Source organism: Copadichromis virginalis, linkage group LG7 (assembly GCF_057382275.1).
Source record: "Copadichromis virginalis isolate Kocher_CV1m ecotype Utaka linkage group LG7, C_Virginalis_male_GT1.1, whole genome shotgun sequence".
Classification (NCBI taxonomy): domain Eukaryota; kingdom Metazoa; phylum Chordata; class Actinopteri; order Cichliformes; family Cichlidae; genus Copadichromis; species Copadichromis virginalis.
In genome coordinates this window covers 54,273,045-54,289,115 of record NC_140624.1, presented here as the reverse complement: position 1 = coordinate 54,289,115, position 16,071 = coordinate 54,273,045, and the positions used below count along the sequence as shown (strand labels likewise).

At 39.8% G+C, this 16,071-nt stretch overlaps 2 protein-coding genes across 2 annotated transcripts; both read right to left on the bottom strand.

The window, feature by feature from the left end:
• Window positions 1-107: 107 nt before the first annotated feature.
• On the bottom strand, window positions 108-5,161 carry dck (deoxycytidine kinase). The gene is made up of 7 exons (XM_085464207.1): window positions 4,922-5,161; window positions 4,514-4,629; window positions 2,465-2,658; window positions 2,070-2,217; window positions 1,799-1,914; window positions 1,366-1,465; window positions 108-769 (listed from the first exon to the last, which is right to left on the bottom strand). Exons 1-7 carry the CDS (start codon window positions 5,010-5,012, stop codon window positions 743-745), a joined length of 792 nt encoding a protein of 263 aa, XP_085320333.1. The 5' UTR covers window positions 5,013-5,161; the 3' UTR covers window positions 108-742.
• Window positions 5,162-6,622: 1,461 nt separating this feature from the next.
• LOC146706154 (MOB kinase activator 1B) lies at window positions 6,623-15,725 on the bottom strand. Its single transcript, XM_085464203.1, has 6 exons — window positions 15,410-15,725; window positions 14,210-14,376; window positions 10,961-11,054; window positions 10,066-10,199; window positions 8,939-9,102; window positions 6,623-8,833 (listed from the first exon to the last, which is right to left on the bottom strand). The coding sequence occupies exons 1-6, from the start codon at window positions 15,421-15,423 to the stop codon at window positions 8,756-8,758; spliced, it is 651 nt and encodes a 216-aa protein (XP_085320329.1). The 5' UTR covers window positions 15,424-15,725; the 3' UTR covers window positions 6,623-8,755.
• Window positions 15,726-16,071: the final 346 nt, after the last annotated feature.

The following is a 16,071-nucleotide window of genomic DNA, read 5'->3' as shown; positions in this document are numbered from 1 at the left end:
GGGGCGGAGGTCAGACCATTAGCGCTGGGAGGCGCGCAGAAGACTAAAACTTGACAAATTGGCTCCCCATTACTTCATCAAAACAACTTTGACCATAGACAGAAACATGCAAAATCAGTTTTTTATTGCTTAACAGGAAATATATAAACAAATCCTGCTAACAACATTCTAAAAGTTACACTTAAATAATTCATTTGAACACTTGCTGAGGATGGGTATTTATTTTGGACCCGGAACTGCCAAAAAGAGCAAAAGCAAACAAAAAGTCATGAGATGTTTCCACCTTGGTGATCCATTCTACTCTGTGCTTTTTAAAAAGGCATTAAAAGTAAAAATGAAAGAAGCTAATGTCAGATAGCTTTAGTCAAATCCTATTGGAGCTACCAGGTCAAGGCAGGCTGAGCGCTCAGAAATAGCCGGGCAGCTTTAATGGAGACTGGCGACATCTTCTGGAAGAGCTGCACAGAGTGCCAAGAAACATTTGGAGCTGAGAAAGAACACGTGTGACACTTGATTTTGTGCAATCGGTGGGGAAAAAAAAAATAACAAGTTTACTGTCATTGTTATCAGTGGACATACATTACAATCTCATTTGTGCACATTAATGCTGATAAATACACAACACTTAAAAAAAACAACAACCAAAAATTTCTTTTCTTTTCAGTTATTGAACAGACAAGTAACTGTCATTGTCTATGCTTTAAAAGCCATCCAGTCTTCACTCTTTTCTTTGTGGTGGTGCTCATAGCGTGCTCAAGAACTCTTTGACCTACAAAAAAGCAAAAAACAAAAACAAAAAAGGCGTCAAATTAGCATTAAAATCTAAACCAACAAAGGCACAGATCATTACTTTGGATTTCTTTTCCCCTCCCCTCCTTGGATAACAGTTGGGTTTATGTAACAGCACCAAGCTGTGTGTGGAACAGGGTTTTTTGTGTCTGATGTGAAAATAAGTGCCTGAGTTAACCACAGCTGATAGCATCAACATGAAACTGGTTCATGAACAAGCGCAGTGTGTGTTTACTCGAGTAAAAGTACCAATGCCAGTGCTCAAGCATTTTATTGCATCACTGAGCCCTGAATCACAAGAAACTCAGTCTCATGCAGCATTTTGCCCAAACTGTCTTCTTTTATAACAGCAAGCGAGTAAATTTGAAACATCTTTTTACAGCACTGTGTTTTGACACAGTGCTGCTCAAACCTGTTGAGCCACTCGTTGCTTATTTCCATTTTGCTAGGAAAATGAGGCAGATGCAGCGATTTATTGAAACGTGCAAAAACATACATGGAAATACAGTATATGAAAAGTAATGAAAGCATTAATTGATGATTTCTGATCTTTACGCAGGCTGAAACGGTACCAACCTTCTCGATCATGTTAGCACATTTGATTTTATCTCCCTTAAAATCTTCATTCACGTCAAGCGTCATGACCGGCACGTCATTGAGATACTCAAACTCCATGCTGTGGGAAGACATGATATAGAACATGCAGTTAGAGACGTTATAGTTTCCCACTGTGGGAAACTGCATACTGTTTTTAATGAAATGAAGACATTAAACTTTGTAAGGAAATGTACACATGATGGAGCAAAGAAACAGCCCGTCACACAAAGCCAATGACGCAGATGAAGATCACATGTATCGCTGTTCGAGCCTTCGCTTCCCCCCCTCCAGCTGTTGCATGAATGGGGGAGTAGGGGGTTTCCAATGCTTATTCAAAGCCTCTCCTATCATACAAGTACATCTGTTTTCCTCATATAAATGCACACAGTTTCTGACTGAACAGTCTGCTTACGTCAGGGTCTTGTGCTGCAGCCAGCTCTCGTGCTTGAAGTGAAGTTTCTCCAAGTACTCCGGAGGGATGTCTTGCTCTTCCTCTCTACCTCTCAGGTGTAACCGCTCTAAACATCTCTGTACACCAAAGAAGAAGAACACTGTGAACTTTTTGCTTATTGTGAGCTTTATTATAATTTTTTTAAATCATGAATGATGAAAATTGCAGAACTTTCTATTAAAGGACACTGTCATTTAGGTATAAACGTGTGCAGTACAAAGGAGGAGGTTACCTCTGGTGAGGCTCTGAGGTAGATAATGCCATCCAGCTCAATGTGCTTGCCAAACTGGTTGTGCAGCCACCCATGCCAGTCCTGGTAGACGGACCATTCGGTCTCATTCATGCATTCACTCTCATATAGGTTGGTTGCAAAGATGTACCTAAGATATAATGAATCCATAAAAAAAAAGGATGAGCAATTCTGTTTCATTTATCACAGGATGTTTTAAATTGTAATTGTTTTGAGGGGTTAAATAAATCAGAGGCTGGTTTCTGTGGTGGGAAAGAAGTGAATTCTTACAAAGGTTTCTAAAGCCTGGTAAAAATTCCTACACTGTGTTCACAGTGAAAATTTCTATGAGAAAAATATTTTTATCAAGCGTACATATTCATCAATAGGTCCGATACCTGTCACTGTAGATGGACCGCTCAAAGAACTGCACAGGATTCTCAGCCTCTCTGAGCTTCCCGTTGGCTGATCTGATCTGGGCACGCACCCGGCTGATACAGGCGTAGCTCTGGAAAGTGTAAGCCCACCGCCCTGGCTTCTCGTACATCATTTGCAGGACGTTCCCGCCACTCCTCTGAGATGCGGTCAGCTCCTAGAACATAAAAATCCCATTGTTTCATTTTACACACCTTCATGACTTAGAGATAATAAATGCAGCCTTTTGTCATCATGTGTAACAAAAAGGTGAATCACTGTAAGCTGTGACATAGCCCCATTGTTAAAAAAAAGGCATGTGATGAATACATGGCTAAAGCAGCAGCTATTTGATTTTTTACCAACCAAGCTCTACTGATGGAAACTCTTTGCACACGTTTCTTTACCTTTCCCCAAAATAACATTTTTTAGATCTTGCAAATATCAGAATACAACTTTATGCCACATATGCTGTCTTTTTAAAGCACTGAACTCAGGTCCTTTAAGACAATCCGAGGCATCTTACTTTATACAGTTTAATGTGTCATATACGAGTGATAGTTATTATTATTTACCGATGTATTGTAAATCATTTAAGCTTTGTCTTTTGCTGAACAAAGCTGGCTTTTCCATAAACATCTTAGCCCACATTTAGTAAGTGAGTAAATAAGAAAAGCACTAAACCATTTTTCTAAATTTGATTTGTTCCTCACTGGCATTGCTCTCCAAAAATACTTGGTCCAGTGACTGGCAGAGGGCGCTTTGACCACTGCCTTTAAAAGTTGTGGCAGTAGTGGAGACTTGTTGAGGACCCTTGAATGGTTCAGCAGAAGCAGTGTATTCTGATAGTGCCTGCATACTATCATTTTACAGCGTGCCGACACCATTTTGCACTATTTATTGGATTACCAACAAAAAGTGTACATGTGAGCTGATATGATATATTTTTATTTGAAGTGTTTACCTTCTTTAAACTGGCCACTAGCAGTAGGTTTTTTTCCCCCCCACATTCTGCAACAAATTGCAACTAGTGGTAACTAAATGGCCACCCTGAGCTTGAGGGTGTTGCACACTCACAACTAATTTTAATTGACTGCAGGGCAACTGCACCAGTTGCCTGATAGGAAGCAACCTTTCTGCAAATGTAATCTGGTGTTGCAGCACAAAGTGAAAATACTGGACAAGACAGATACTGACAATCTTATGAACAAATCTAGCAAATCTAACAAAGGTAGATTTGCCTGCTGCTGAACGCAAAAGAAGCACAAATTAAAGTTCACTCGTTTGAGGACATCACTTTTGAAAAAAGGTGATAAATTGCAGTATATGTTACTGCAATACAATCAAAATAATAATTAAAAAAAAAAAATCACAATAACATCATATTGTGGTAATATATCGTGGGTTGTCTGATGATTCCCACCTCTGCTGGGCTGAATGAAAACTGGTAACAATGAAGGATCTACCTAACTTATTATGAATGACTGGTAACTTGTATCCAGTCATCCATAATATAACAACAGTGCAAATGCAACACACCAGTCACTTGTTTAAGCATTTTTGGTTGATATGGAGAAGAGTATCTCAATATCCCTCTCACTGCTTGGTAGCTGGGGGTAGGGTGGGGGGATCCTTATGGCATGTAGAGACCATGAATATTAGGCTGAAAGTGAGGTTACAGGTCGCCAGTTGTGTGTGTGTGTGTGTGTGTGTGTGTGTGTGTGGGGGGGGGGGGGGGGGGTGTCAGATGTTTGGCCTGATGATGATGATACATTCATCCGCCCACAGTGGGACCATCTGTCCCTCTGGGTGTGTGGCCACGCAGATACTGTATAAGGGCAGACAGCAGCTGCACTCTAAATACAGATGGGGAGTCTCCCCAGTTATTACGTCTTCCTGAATGCACGATAATGTGCTGGTTATTAAATTACTCACAAATTTGTCATAAACTGACAAGAAAGCAGATTTTATGTAAACATCAGAAAAGTTTTTTTTAAACGACTCTAATATAGAATCTTATTTTATTTTAATACCTCAAAGTCGCTGCCAGTTGTTTGAACATTGCACCACCTGGCGATCGGCTCTGGTACCACCTCCCAGTCCGCGCTCTCCTGCTCCAAGAGGCGAACAAAGGTAGATTTGCCTGCCGCTGAACGCAAAAGAAGCACAAATTAAAGTTCACTCGTGTCATATAGCGTACTGCATAGACCTAGCTATGCGTCACACAGGTGCAATGTCGTTTAATATTTTCTTAGAAGAAGAATAGTCTAGTAGCAAATTGGCGGCAAAAGTAGTACATTAGGAGTACATCGTCTGAAGCTGTATACTGTTACACACAGGTACCCCGAGCAGCACCTGACATCCATCTGCGGACATTAAACCTTTACACTGAACTTTTTGTTTTGTCAAATGTGACTTTTGCAATAAGCTGCAGCACTCACCGATGTTCCCCTCGATAGAAATCCGCTTTATTCTCTTCTCCATCGAGTCGTTCATTGGGTCTGGGCATGGCCTTTTTGGAGTAAAAGACATCTTCGCAAAAATTATTAAATATTTTTAAAATGATCTTTAAAATATTCCTTAGGATGTTGCGGCAGCTGCTAGGATGTCAGCTTGTTGTTTTAGATTTCGCGCTCAACGTTAGGAAGCGGAAGTTAGCACAGCCGTGTATCCGCCCCGGAAGCAGCTGTTGCTTACGTCAGTAATTAAAAGAAGAAGAAGAAACAAATGTAACTCCCAATTCATTCAGAAATGTTTAACAAATGAGCTGTCACGACTTTCAAGTACTAAATTATGAAGTCTGTCACGTATGGATGCGTAAACACGAGTTCAATGTTGTAACTGGTGAGCCGTGCAACTGTTTTTATGCTGATATCTACAATAATGTAGTCCAACAGTATTTTCAAATATCTAATTTCATTGTATTTTATATGTAAAATTTGTTTAGTATAAAAAAATACACACATGGTTTTAGTAAAAAGGTTCAAAATATTTCTCTGAACTGCATTAAAGACTCAATGTGAGGTAGAAGTGGGTGGAACCAGAGTCCATGAATAAGTCATTCAGGGGATCGATCTAAAAACCAATAATATCGATAAGAACGCTGGTATTGGTATCAGACTGATGGTTTGTTTCTGTGCTCCAAGTTCAATATTTAGCCCATTGAACTGTATTATATATTTTTTTATTCTTTTGGCAGTGAAAAAACCCCATCAAACACGCTATGAAAATTGTCTGAACCCTTTCGTGTTGATTGCCACATCTATTTTATTAAATCATGACACATTGCTCTCCTCTACATAAACTGCCTTTATAGACGGCAAGACTGTCCCTGTATGTACTTCGCATGAGATTGATAACAAACTTGCAGCATCGCACAGCATTTACGTGAGCAGTGCAGGTCAATTTAGAGACTTGGGGCTATTTAAGTTTTATTAGATGTCTTCTTTCATTGAGAACATTGTACTATAGTTTAAATGCAGTTATTCCATGTTACACACCTTGACTGAATAGCTTGTATAACCACTCTTAGCAGCAATAACTTGAAGCAATCTTTTTCTTATGACTTTATCATTCGCTCATGTTGTTGTGGAGGCATTTTGGCCCACTCTTCTTTACGACCTTGCTTCCGTTCAGCGAGATTTGTAGACATTTACTTACATTTATTCACAGTTCTCTTAACGCCTCTCAACAGCATCGCAGTCAGGTTGAGGTCTGGACTTTGACTGGGCCATTGCAGCACCTTGATTCTTTCCTGTTTCAATAATTGTACTGCTGAGCTTGGGATCATCATCTGGCTGCACAGCCTCACATATTACTCCAGAATACTTCAGTATTCAGGGATGTTCTTGGTCAACTCAATGACTGGAAGGTGCCCAGGTCCTGTGCTGAAAAACAGCCACAAGACCAGGGCACCTTGATAAAGAGTAAAGTGTGTCTTATTGGATAAAACACATATTGGCAAAGGAAGTGATAAATTGCAGTATACTTTACTGCAATACTATTATTGCTATTGCACAATAATGGTGCCATGTGATTTAAACATTTCAGAAACTCAAAATACCTAACCGGGAAAGTTTCATTTTGATAATAGTTGGGTTTCTTTTATTTTCTTAAAGACAGACACACACAGACACGAAAAGCAGCATAAAGCAGTTTAAAAAAAAAAGGAAAAAAAAAAAAAAGGTTACAACTGTACTTGAGTACAGTACTTTATTAAATGCTTTACTCTGATCACCAGTAGCGCTGAGCTCACAGTACATAATGAACATACAAGTTTTTCAAAGAGTCAAGCCCACCTTTATTTGCCTTATAAACAGCATAAATCAATTCAGTAGCATTGAAAACCCCTACCAAGCCTTTATTTACAGACAATTCACCAATTACTTCAGTCGAGGAGGAAAAACCGTAGGCAACAGGCTATGTTTCGGGCATTTCATAAGGATGAGATGCTTGCAGGATGACCGATATTCTATTACATTTTCAGATATCTGGTGAGCAGTAACATTCATCATAATAAGCTAAGTAAGTTGGAAATGAGAAGATACTGAACAATCAAAACAAACAAGATTTTAATATCCAAAGAAAGGGAGAAGGAAGCAGCCTCTAAAAGGTATAAATGCACTCGTTTAACCAAAAACTATCACTCCATGCTTACTGAATCTTCCAAGACGTGTCTAACTCTCAGTATTTACACATGTGCGTTTATAAGTGTTATACCTCTGACAAATTTCAGATATAAAATATTCATGTCACCGTTCATTTTTTTTTTTTGTTTGTTTGTTTTAACTTAACCTGACAGAGAAGCACTTCTGTATGCATCCTTCACCCAAACAGAAGACCTATAAAGAAATCTCAATATTGGATATAAAGTATGAATGAGCCAACTGGCATCCCCTTTTAGTGTCGTGTCAATTATTGCATAGTCAAAAACTACACTTTGCGATTGGAGAAAGGTACATGAATCTCCTCTTCGAATCACCACAACAACAAACCAGTCAAGAAAGAAAGCAATAAGAAGTCTCACTTGTGCCTTTCAGCTGATTTAAGAGGGAGTTAAATGAAATAAACTATGGTCAGTCACATGGTACAGCTTCTCCCAAAGCACAGCCAATCCATGTGGGGGTGGGGCATGGGGCAAGGAGGAAGAAAACATTCAAAAAATAGAGATCAGAAACACTGTTCAAAGTGCTTTACAGCCAGTATGATAACAAGGGATTCTGCTGTATCCAATTCATAATGCTAGCATGTCTCAAACAGTGGAGTCTAAACACAGATTTCTACATCTATTTCCCTACAATTTCGGGTTTTTCATCCCTTCAAAGTTCTTCTAAAACCTGTTACTATTTCAAAGTTTTTGAAGGGGAAAAACTAGTACACAGGGACATGTTACTAGACCATGCTACAAGATTCGTCATTTCTTAGTCCCTGCTACAGCATAACATCATTCTAGCTTCACTTCTATGTCCTTCACAACACATTCATGTATCATAGCCTGCACATTATAAAACTTGGCCAAAAGACTTTATAACTAAATAAAGTCGACGAGGAGCAGAAGAAATAAAGAAATAATTCTGAGCCAAGTTACAGGACACATAGGGAAAAAAAATAGGGGTGGGGGTGTAAGAAGCACAAACTTAAAAGGGACGTGGTGAGGAAAATTGAATGAATCAATCACATCAGTGTTATATGGCCTTTGATATACTAGGGCAATTATGAGCCATGCTAGGCACTTAGGATTCTTTTGTGACTGATGTTATGATATTACAGATGTGGACAGTAGCAAACCTAGATCAAATCAAATCAAGATCCTTCTATGTTAAAATAAACCAATAATATTCAGTTATTTATCACACCACCCTATGATACAGCATCTCTGCTTAATCGCTGCTCTCTTCTATGATGGAGCTGGAACCTAATAGTATGTTATCTTAAATTCAAGTGGGACAAAAACAAAACATCTGTGCAGTCAGGTAGAAAATTAATAAACATATATCCATCTTATCTTAAAGTAAGCCGTGATAGAATATAAGGGAAATTTCTTTTTTTTCCCCCATACAGCTAATGTTAATCTGTGGTTTGCTCAATTAACTTAATCCCTGATAGCATTAGTCCTGGTGCCTTTAACCTAACAACACCCTTCCTTCTTCCTGGCCTTATTAAAAACATTTCCCCAAATGGAAATAGTACATACTGCATACATATAGCCAGGGTGGGGGTGGGTGGGTATCTGTGCAAAAACTAGAAGAGCAATAAAATAAGGATTACAGGGCTGTTTATCTATCCTTGGTTGTCAGTTTTTCAATCAGCTCCTGTAGTGGGACCAGCTCTTTCCTGTCAATGAGGTTGAACTCCTGTGAAAGACAAAAGAAAAAGGAGCAAGCATTACCCCATGACTCGACACGCTACAGCCCTTGTTAGCAACGTGCCGCATTAGTCAGATATCAGGGATTCTTTACCTGAACAAAAAAGATGAAGTGTTTGAATGATGTGTTGAGGTGGGCCTCCTCTTGCAGCTGCATGACGGAGTCAAAGTGCTGGTGGTAGATGTGGGCGTAGACCCTGAACAGACGCTTCAGAATGGTCTTCGCCACAGACATAAAATTACGCTTAAAGGGCACGCCTTGGGAACAAAAGAAAGAGAAGGAAAGTGTTTCGAAAAAACACCAGAGAGCTCGACATGCAGCTACATTACAGTCTGCCTGTGAAAATGCTGCAGTCTGCACAGGCAGGCCACAGCATGATCTTAGGGAAGCACAAAGAGTGATGAAAGCAACACAGCAACACCTCATGTTCACTGTGCCGAGGATTCATCTGCAGGAAAGAAAGTTTTAGTTTCAACAATAAACACTAAACTAAACTGCTGCAGAGCACAGAGGCTTCTACAGAGAGCCACCTACCGTACAAGTCAATATAGACACTAGGACGAGTAAATTAAAGCTTCAGATGCTGAACAAATGAATGCACGCTTATTGAGCCCCGAATTGATTTTAACATGTGTGCAATGGGTACTTCATCACAACACACACCTCCAAGGAACCTTGAAGATGCTGGCAGGTTTTGAGGTTATTTCTGGCCAAGTGAACAACAGATCATAGGCAATGGAGTGAATTGTGTACCTCCAGGGCAGCACACTCACCACTTCTACTAATATGTACTGGGTCTATCAGACTGCAGTTTATGCTGGCTGCCATTCAATAGCAATAAAACTCCACCTTAGACTGCACACGCCACAACTAGTTATGAGGCTGATAACTGTAGGTATGCAAATACTACCACTTAACAATCCTGTACACTGTCATCCAGGAAGATCTCTAAATGTGTTAGGTTATTACATAAAATTAAAAAAGACAAATGCACCGCTACATTTAAATAAGGAAAACTTGAAAAGTTCACATTTCTGCTAAGTTCATCATTTCTATTACTTGCATGCATTCATTTTGCGTGGGAGCTGGATTTCTCTGGTAATAAAAAAGGCTGTGCATGTATTCTGAATCTCCACACACCTTATTGTTTGATGTACGACATGTGCATTAAAACGATAACTGAAGGTGAAGGCTGGTAGAAACTACAAAGTGAATCATACCGATCTTTGAAGGGAAAAGCGTCTCATCGTCGAGCTGATCTTGCACCCAAGTCATGAGGTAATCAATATACTTGGGAGCAGAGCATTTGATGGGCTTCTTGATGTTGGTTCCATCAGCCCAGTGGTACTCATACCTACAGGAAATAACAATGAAAAACACACTGAGCACATTTATACCAAGAGGAATTTTTGGCTGACTCAAAAGAGAAGGAAGAAAATCCCGAGTGTTATAACAAAAGCTTAATTGAGCATAATGAATATTCATGTTAATCAAATTCTCAGAAACAGGAGAAAAATGATTTCTGCACATCTAATGCACACATAATCGTGTGTTTTGTTTGTTAATAGGTGGATCTTTAAACGTAAACTTCTGTATATTAAATGAAAGGTACGTTATCATGCGATTGTTTTATTAGTATGGCCCAGCTGAGATCAAACTGGCCTGTGTGGCTCAGTAACTACAAGCACTAATCACGCTTATGCGAGCAGTCCCTAGCCAGAGGCCCATTCTGAGCAAGGAAAAACCCCGTTATGGTCTCCATCTGGACTTATTCAACACTGATGTAATCAACTGTAGCAAAGTGGTCTTTCTCAATAAGCAGATAATATACAAGTTGTCCTGGTTCGAGTAAGAGTTGATGCTAGTCACCAAACATTTTCTAATAGGCGTTTTTTCCTTTGTAGAATTAAATCTAAATTTTTATCAGCACATAAAAGACATCTGCTGCAAATCTACCGTGACAGCGGGAGTCCAAAACAAAAAGATCTATGTCACAGGGTGTATACGATTATGAAGACAAGTGCATTTTCCAAATCCTGACCCTGCTCAGTCTCGTCACACAACAAAGACTGAAGAATAGCCCATGGGCTAGTTTTATGAGTTTTAATCACTTACTTAGGACCAGCAGACATGACTGGACAGCTTTCCTCAGTGCAAAAATCTGTGATGGTGCCATACAGCATGTTGATCTGGTTGAAGAAGTCCACAGCTGGAAAAATGTGAAATAAAGAAAAACATTAAAATTGTGTTTAGGCAGCTTGTTTTCATTTCTAGTGCATCACACACTCCTGTGTTAGTGATTTGCAGAAGGCCTCCTTTCACCTCTACTCTGTAGTTATAATAGTGAACCAACCACTCACATGTGCACACTTGCTAAACAAACTTGATACCCCCAAATATAATTTTCAGAGTCTAAACTTAACCAGCATGTGAAAGTGGGAGGCAAAAAACTGAAAACAGAACAGAACACAAAACTCCCATTTGGACACAAACCATGGTCAAACAGTGTGGGGACTACCTCCTTGGTGTTAAGGCACAGACACGAAAGGACACTTTCACACCTCCTTCAGCAGTATACTGCTTGTACTACTCCCTTTCATTACTTTTAACTTTTGGCAATATATTTTTCTGTTCCCACAATGGTTCCAGCTTTTTGGTAATGGCACTATTATGATTATGATGATTATTATTATTGTGGGTGGAAAAATTTGCAGGACAAGTTATAAATTGGGCACCAATAGTGCGTCAGTGAAAAGGGTTACTTGAGGACATTTCTGCAAGGACAATATTTGCTAACAGAAAGGCAGTTTCTGGCCCTGGGGATGAAAAAGTGTTGCTATATGACACCAACTGTAGTGTTTGCCAGCACCGATTGCTGGCATCAGATTACCCCACAGCACTGTGCCTATCCCTATTTCACCACCCAGGCCAAAACTGTAGACCAGTGCACAGTCCAGTTATCTGGCACAAACTGTGCTACAACTCATTCCCAGTGGCATACAGCCAACTTTGGCTTCCCATCAGTTGGGGAGATCCATTTTAAGCACTGGCAGCATTTGGGTTGAGAGTGTAACTTAAAAATCCCATTGAAAAAACAAAACGCACACAAAAAAAAAAAAACCCATACTGACCAGTTGTCATGGCATGTGGTTTGTCAGGTTCACTTTGAGATCCCTTTAAAAACAAAAAACTGTCCAATCATAGTTGACAGAATATTTTTGTATGCTGCTGTACAAAGCCAATAGTCCAAATTCCTGTTTATGCCACCAAACATACTGATGTGATTACAGCCTAGAAATGAATATTCCAGCGTAGAGCAGGGCGATATGACCATGCCCCGACAATCCATCAAGCGGTGCAGGTTTGTAGCTTAGCAAAGTCGTACTAAAACATCTGACAGATTTACGAGTGCCGTGTACCACATAAAATCTTTTCCAGGTCAGTAAACACAACCAGAATTCATACATAAGGCACACGGGATTATAAGGGGCATTGTTGATTTTCAGAAAAATCAAAGGATTGATTTTAAGTGTGCCATATTTTCCAAAAAACACGTTAATAACGACGGCCCGCTAGCATGCTCTACCAAAAATAGTGCTTTGTTGTTTATTGAACAGACGAAAGCTAAACCAGTTCAACACCACTGAAGTTGCAGCATTTTTACAAACCAATTCTGGTTCATCCGTTTCATTTGACGATCCGCTTTCGCCCTCCTCATTCTCCGTCGCAGCAATGCTTTTTCCGCCATGTACATATGAAAACAAAGGCACTGCGCATGCGCATTTTACCCATATTCTATCATGATATTTCATTCTCTTATCGTTGCCCAACATTATACTGGTATTACCGTGAACGATATGATATGATCCAGCCCTATACCAGTGAGAGAAAGCAGAATTATCTTAATGATATAAAATAGACTAAAAATTCAGGAGCCAAAATCCGTCTGGGGAATACCTGATGCTAAGCTCTAACAGATGAACCTCAAACCTTTTTTCTGTTTTCATTCATAAAGCTAATAAGAACCCTAAAATGATGTAACAGTCAGTGATAAAACGCTATCTCTTCCTGTGGTCCTTTATTTTCCTGTAATCTTGCTTCAGCCTCTTTATTTTCACCCACATTGCTTCACTGTGTCACGCATACCCAACAGCAATTTGAGGGGGAAATCCTAGCAAAGATTTCAATGTAATGCTTGGGCGAGGCAAAACTGCATTGCATTTCCTTGTCCCACTCAAAGACTCAAAGACACGACTGTCAACTCATTTCTCCATGCATGGTTCCACTTTCAGGGCTAATGTTAAGAGTTGCTGTAGCCAATGTTTGACCAACATTAGCGCTTTTCTGTCGACTGTGTTACTCACTGTTCCTCTTATGTTTGGAAAAGGTCTCAAAAGGATCACAATAACGCATTTCTAAGTGAAGACACTGGAGAAGAGAGGGTACTACCTCCAACAGTTACTATGAAATAGTTCCTAAAGGGAACAGATGGGTATCCAGCTAGGCAATTGGTTAAGATACTGGTCAGATTATTTCCCCATGTTCAATTGTACCTGGAGACCTTTTACTGCATGCCAGTAACTTCTCCTTCTACTGTCACTATCCATCCATTCATCCATCCATCCATCTGGGGTTGAACAGCTGCCACAGGACTGTGTTGCTATCCAGTACATGCAAAACAATCTTAAAAACATGAAGTGGACGGCTTCTCGTGAACACAGATCATGTGAAAAGTCATTTGTGCTTGGTGGTGGGAGAAGTTATTGCTCACAGCACTTTTATTCTGACTTCACTCATTGTGCAAGCTGCAACAGCTTGTGCAATACTAGCCAACCTTGCTTCTACCCCTCTGTGAATCTGGAGAGCACAAATATTAGGAGTGCAGCAGCGGTGGCGGCAGCAATTCAGAGGTGCAGTTAACAAAGCTAGAAATTGGGCACGCCTAAAATTTTTTCTTAAGAAAGCATCTGACAGACAATCACGTGTTAAAAGGCTGGGCTCGTGATTGTCTCCAACCCTGAAGGCTTTTTGACGCATGAGGATTTAAGCATCCACTGACCATTTGTCTCCTTTTAGAGGAAAGTAAACAAGGCGCTCACAGCACAGACAATAAAGTCTATTTAACATTCACGGTGGCTGCTCTGGCATGAATGCACATGGTCTTTGGAAGCAATGCCAAGATCTTACAGCTTGATAGTTCGCTCGCAACTGACTCATGATTTGGACTAATTAAGAGTCAGGAACAAGACTTGAAGATATTAAATGTTTTTCAGAAGTGTGCTGAGCCCCTTTAGCCAGGAATCTAAACCTAAAATAAAAGGGTGTATCAAGAGAGAAGAAAAATAAATAAAACTCAGTGCTTACTGTTGACTGCGACCCACTCATTTAAGTCTTCACCCTCAGGCAACATGACTGCCATGCGCAGGTTTCCACTCCCCAGAGTAGCCTCTGCATGTTTCAGCAGCTCATACTGATGAGAACCCTCCGGGATGTTCTTCTTGGGCTTGAATGTTTTGGATGAACGATTTCCACTGTGTGAGTCACACATAAAACCGGAAGACAAAAGGTAGAATAAACAAAAAGACAGAAAGATATGATAAGAAATCATGAGATCCCCGAACACTAATGTGAGGTGACCTTTCAAAAAAAAAGTTGTGACTTTCTTAAAAAGATGTCAAAGGGAGCTTAAGCTCGTTTGAGTTTAGCAGAATGTAAGTGGGTGTGTGTGAACAGTGTGGCCCCTCTCTGTATAATGAGGCTATTTGTAGAGGTACTGTATTCAGTTGATCTCACTGCCCCATTAAACAAGAATTTGTGAGTCCTCACAGCATGGGTTGGACACACAAAATAAATGTTTAATTAGAGCATCCTCTAATGGCAAGATCCGACCCAAAATATCCTGTAGCATTTCTGTAATTCAAAATAAGTATGTGCCATTATCAGGATACTGTTGTTCTTCATTAGCCATCTCCTTCGAGCCTCCCCATATATACCAAGTACACAAAAATTAAGATGACAACAACAATAGTAAATCTAGACCTCATCTTCTTCAATCTAACTACAAACTATCAGAGTAGGTGTGTCTGACGTTTCTCAGCTTACCTCAAACAGACATTTTAATAGCTGGCTAAATATCGACGACATACTGTGGTGTTACTTTGCTGCGTTTAGCGGTAGCAGTGCTGTGTTAGATTAGCCGGTGGCATCAAAGTGTTTACACCAGCAAATATCCAAGTCACAATCAAAACCCTCCATCTCTCTCGAGGCAATTTGTCAGTGGACCTGTTCTAAGTAGGTGAAATTTCTCTTTTGGTCAACTGTAACCACTAGCCTTAAAGTACCGATGAATATGCGATTAGTATTGATTACAATTTGAAAGTGTAGTGAAAGCTACAGAAAATAAGGCGAATCAGTAGCAGTCCGAGGTACGTCCAGGAAATAGTCTAAGCCCTTGAAACGCTACGGCTAGCTAACTTTCTAGCTGTTGCAGCAAAGCTGGCATTTCCCAAACACGAAGCTAAATGGCGAGACAAAATAAGCGTGTATCGAAAGGTTGTAACTCACAAAAGAAAGCTCATGTTTCCTCGGGTCGCCGAAAAAAAATCCCTTCTTGGAAAACAGCCGATAATAAAAGCAGAGTAAAGGCAGCCCAAAAGGATTGCCAAAAACTCTAAAGCCTCGCACTTCCTCGGTTCTTCTCGGGCTTAGTCGTGTGGTCCTTGTTAAACATCCGAAAAAATATAAATATTAACAGAAATAACTACCCACTAGTTTTTAAAAAGGGGGGAAACAGATGTATTTTAAAGACAGACCAATCTACTAGCTGCTGTACGCTGGGAGGCAGCAGCGCACTGACTGCAATACTCACTTCTTCATCTAACCTTGAAGGCAGAGAAGACGCAGTTCTACTGTGTGCTGCCATCTAGTGGAACAAATGGTTCAGAACTACTGTTCTTTCCTTTGAATAGGAACATTTTAAGCAAACATGTAGGCTACTTTCTATATATTATATTGAAGAATAAAGTAATATATTTTACGAAACTGGCGTATGCTTCAGTATTTATGTTTTTTATGTTTTCTTCATTAATTATTAATTCACTGATATTTATAACGGCCTAGGCTACATGTCTTTGTTTGTTTTTTTATTTAACTGTGATTCAAAAATTATTATAACTGATGCTGCTAGCTAAGTTAAAATTACAGGGTAAATGCTGTTGAATTTGTTC

Excerpts from the sequence above, each read along its gene's own strand:
- dck (XM_085464207.1), bottom strand. The coding sequence starts at position 5,012 with ATGTCTTTTACTCCAAAAAGGCCATGCCCAGACCCAATGAACGACTCG. Across the intron at positions 4,630-4,921 it reads TTCTATCGAGGGGAACATCG|CGGCAGGCAAATCTACCTTT; the intron begins GTGAGTGCTGCA and ends TTTTGCGTTCAG. Across the intron at positions 2,218-2,464 it reads CGGTCCATCTACAGTGACAG|GTACATCTTTGCAACCAACC; the intron begins GTATCGGACCTA and ends ATTATATCTTAG.
- LOC146706154 (XM_085464203.1), bottom strand. Across the intron at positions 10,200-10,960 it reads GTCATGTCTGCTGGTCCTAA|GTATGAGTACCACTGGGCTG; the intron begins GTAAGTGATTAA and ends TATTTCCTGTAG. Across the intron at positions 9,103-10,065 it reads GCTTTTCCCTTCAAAGATCG|GCGTGCCCTTTAAGCGTAAT; the intron begins GTATGATTCACT and ends TTTGTTCCCAAG.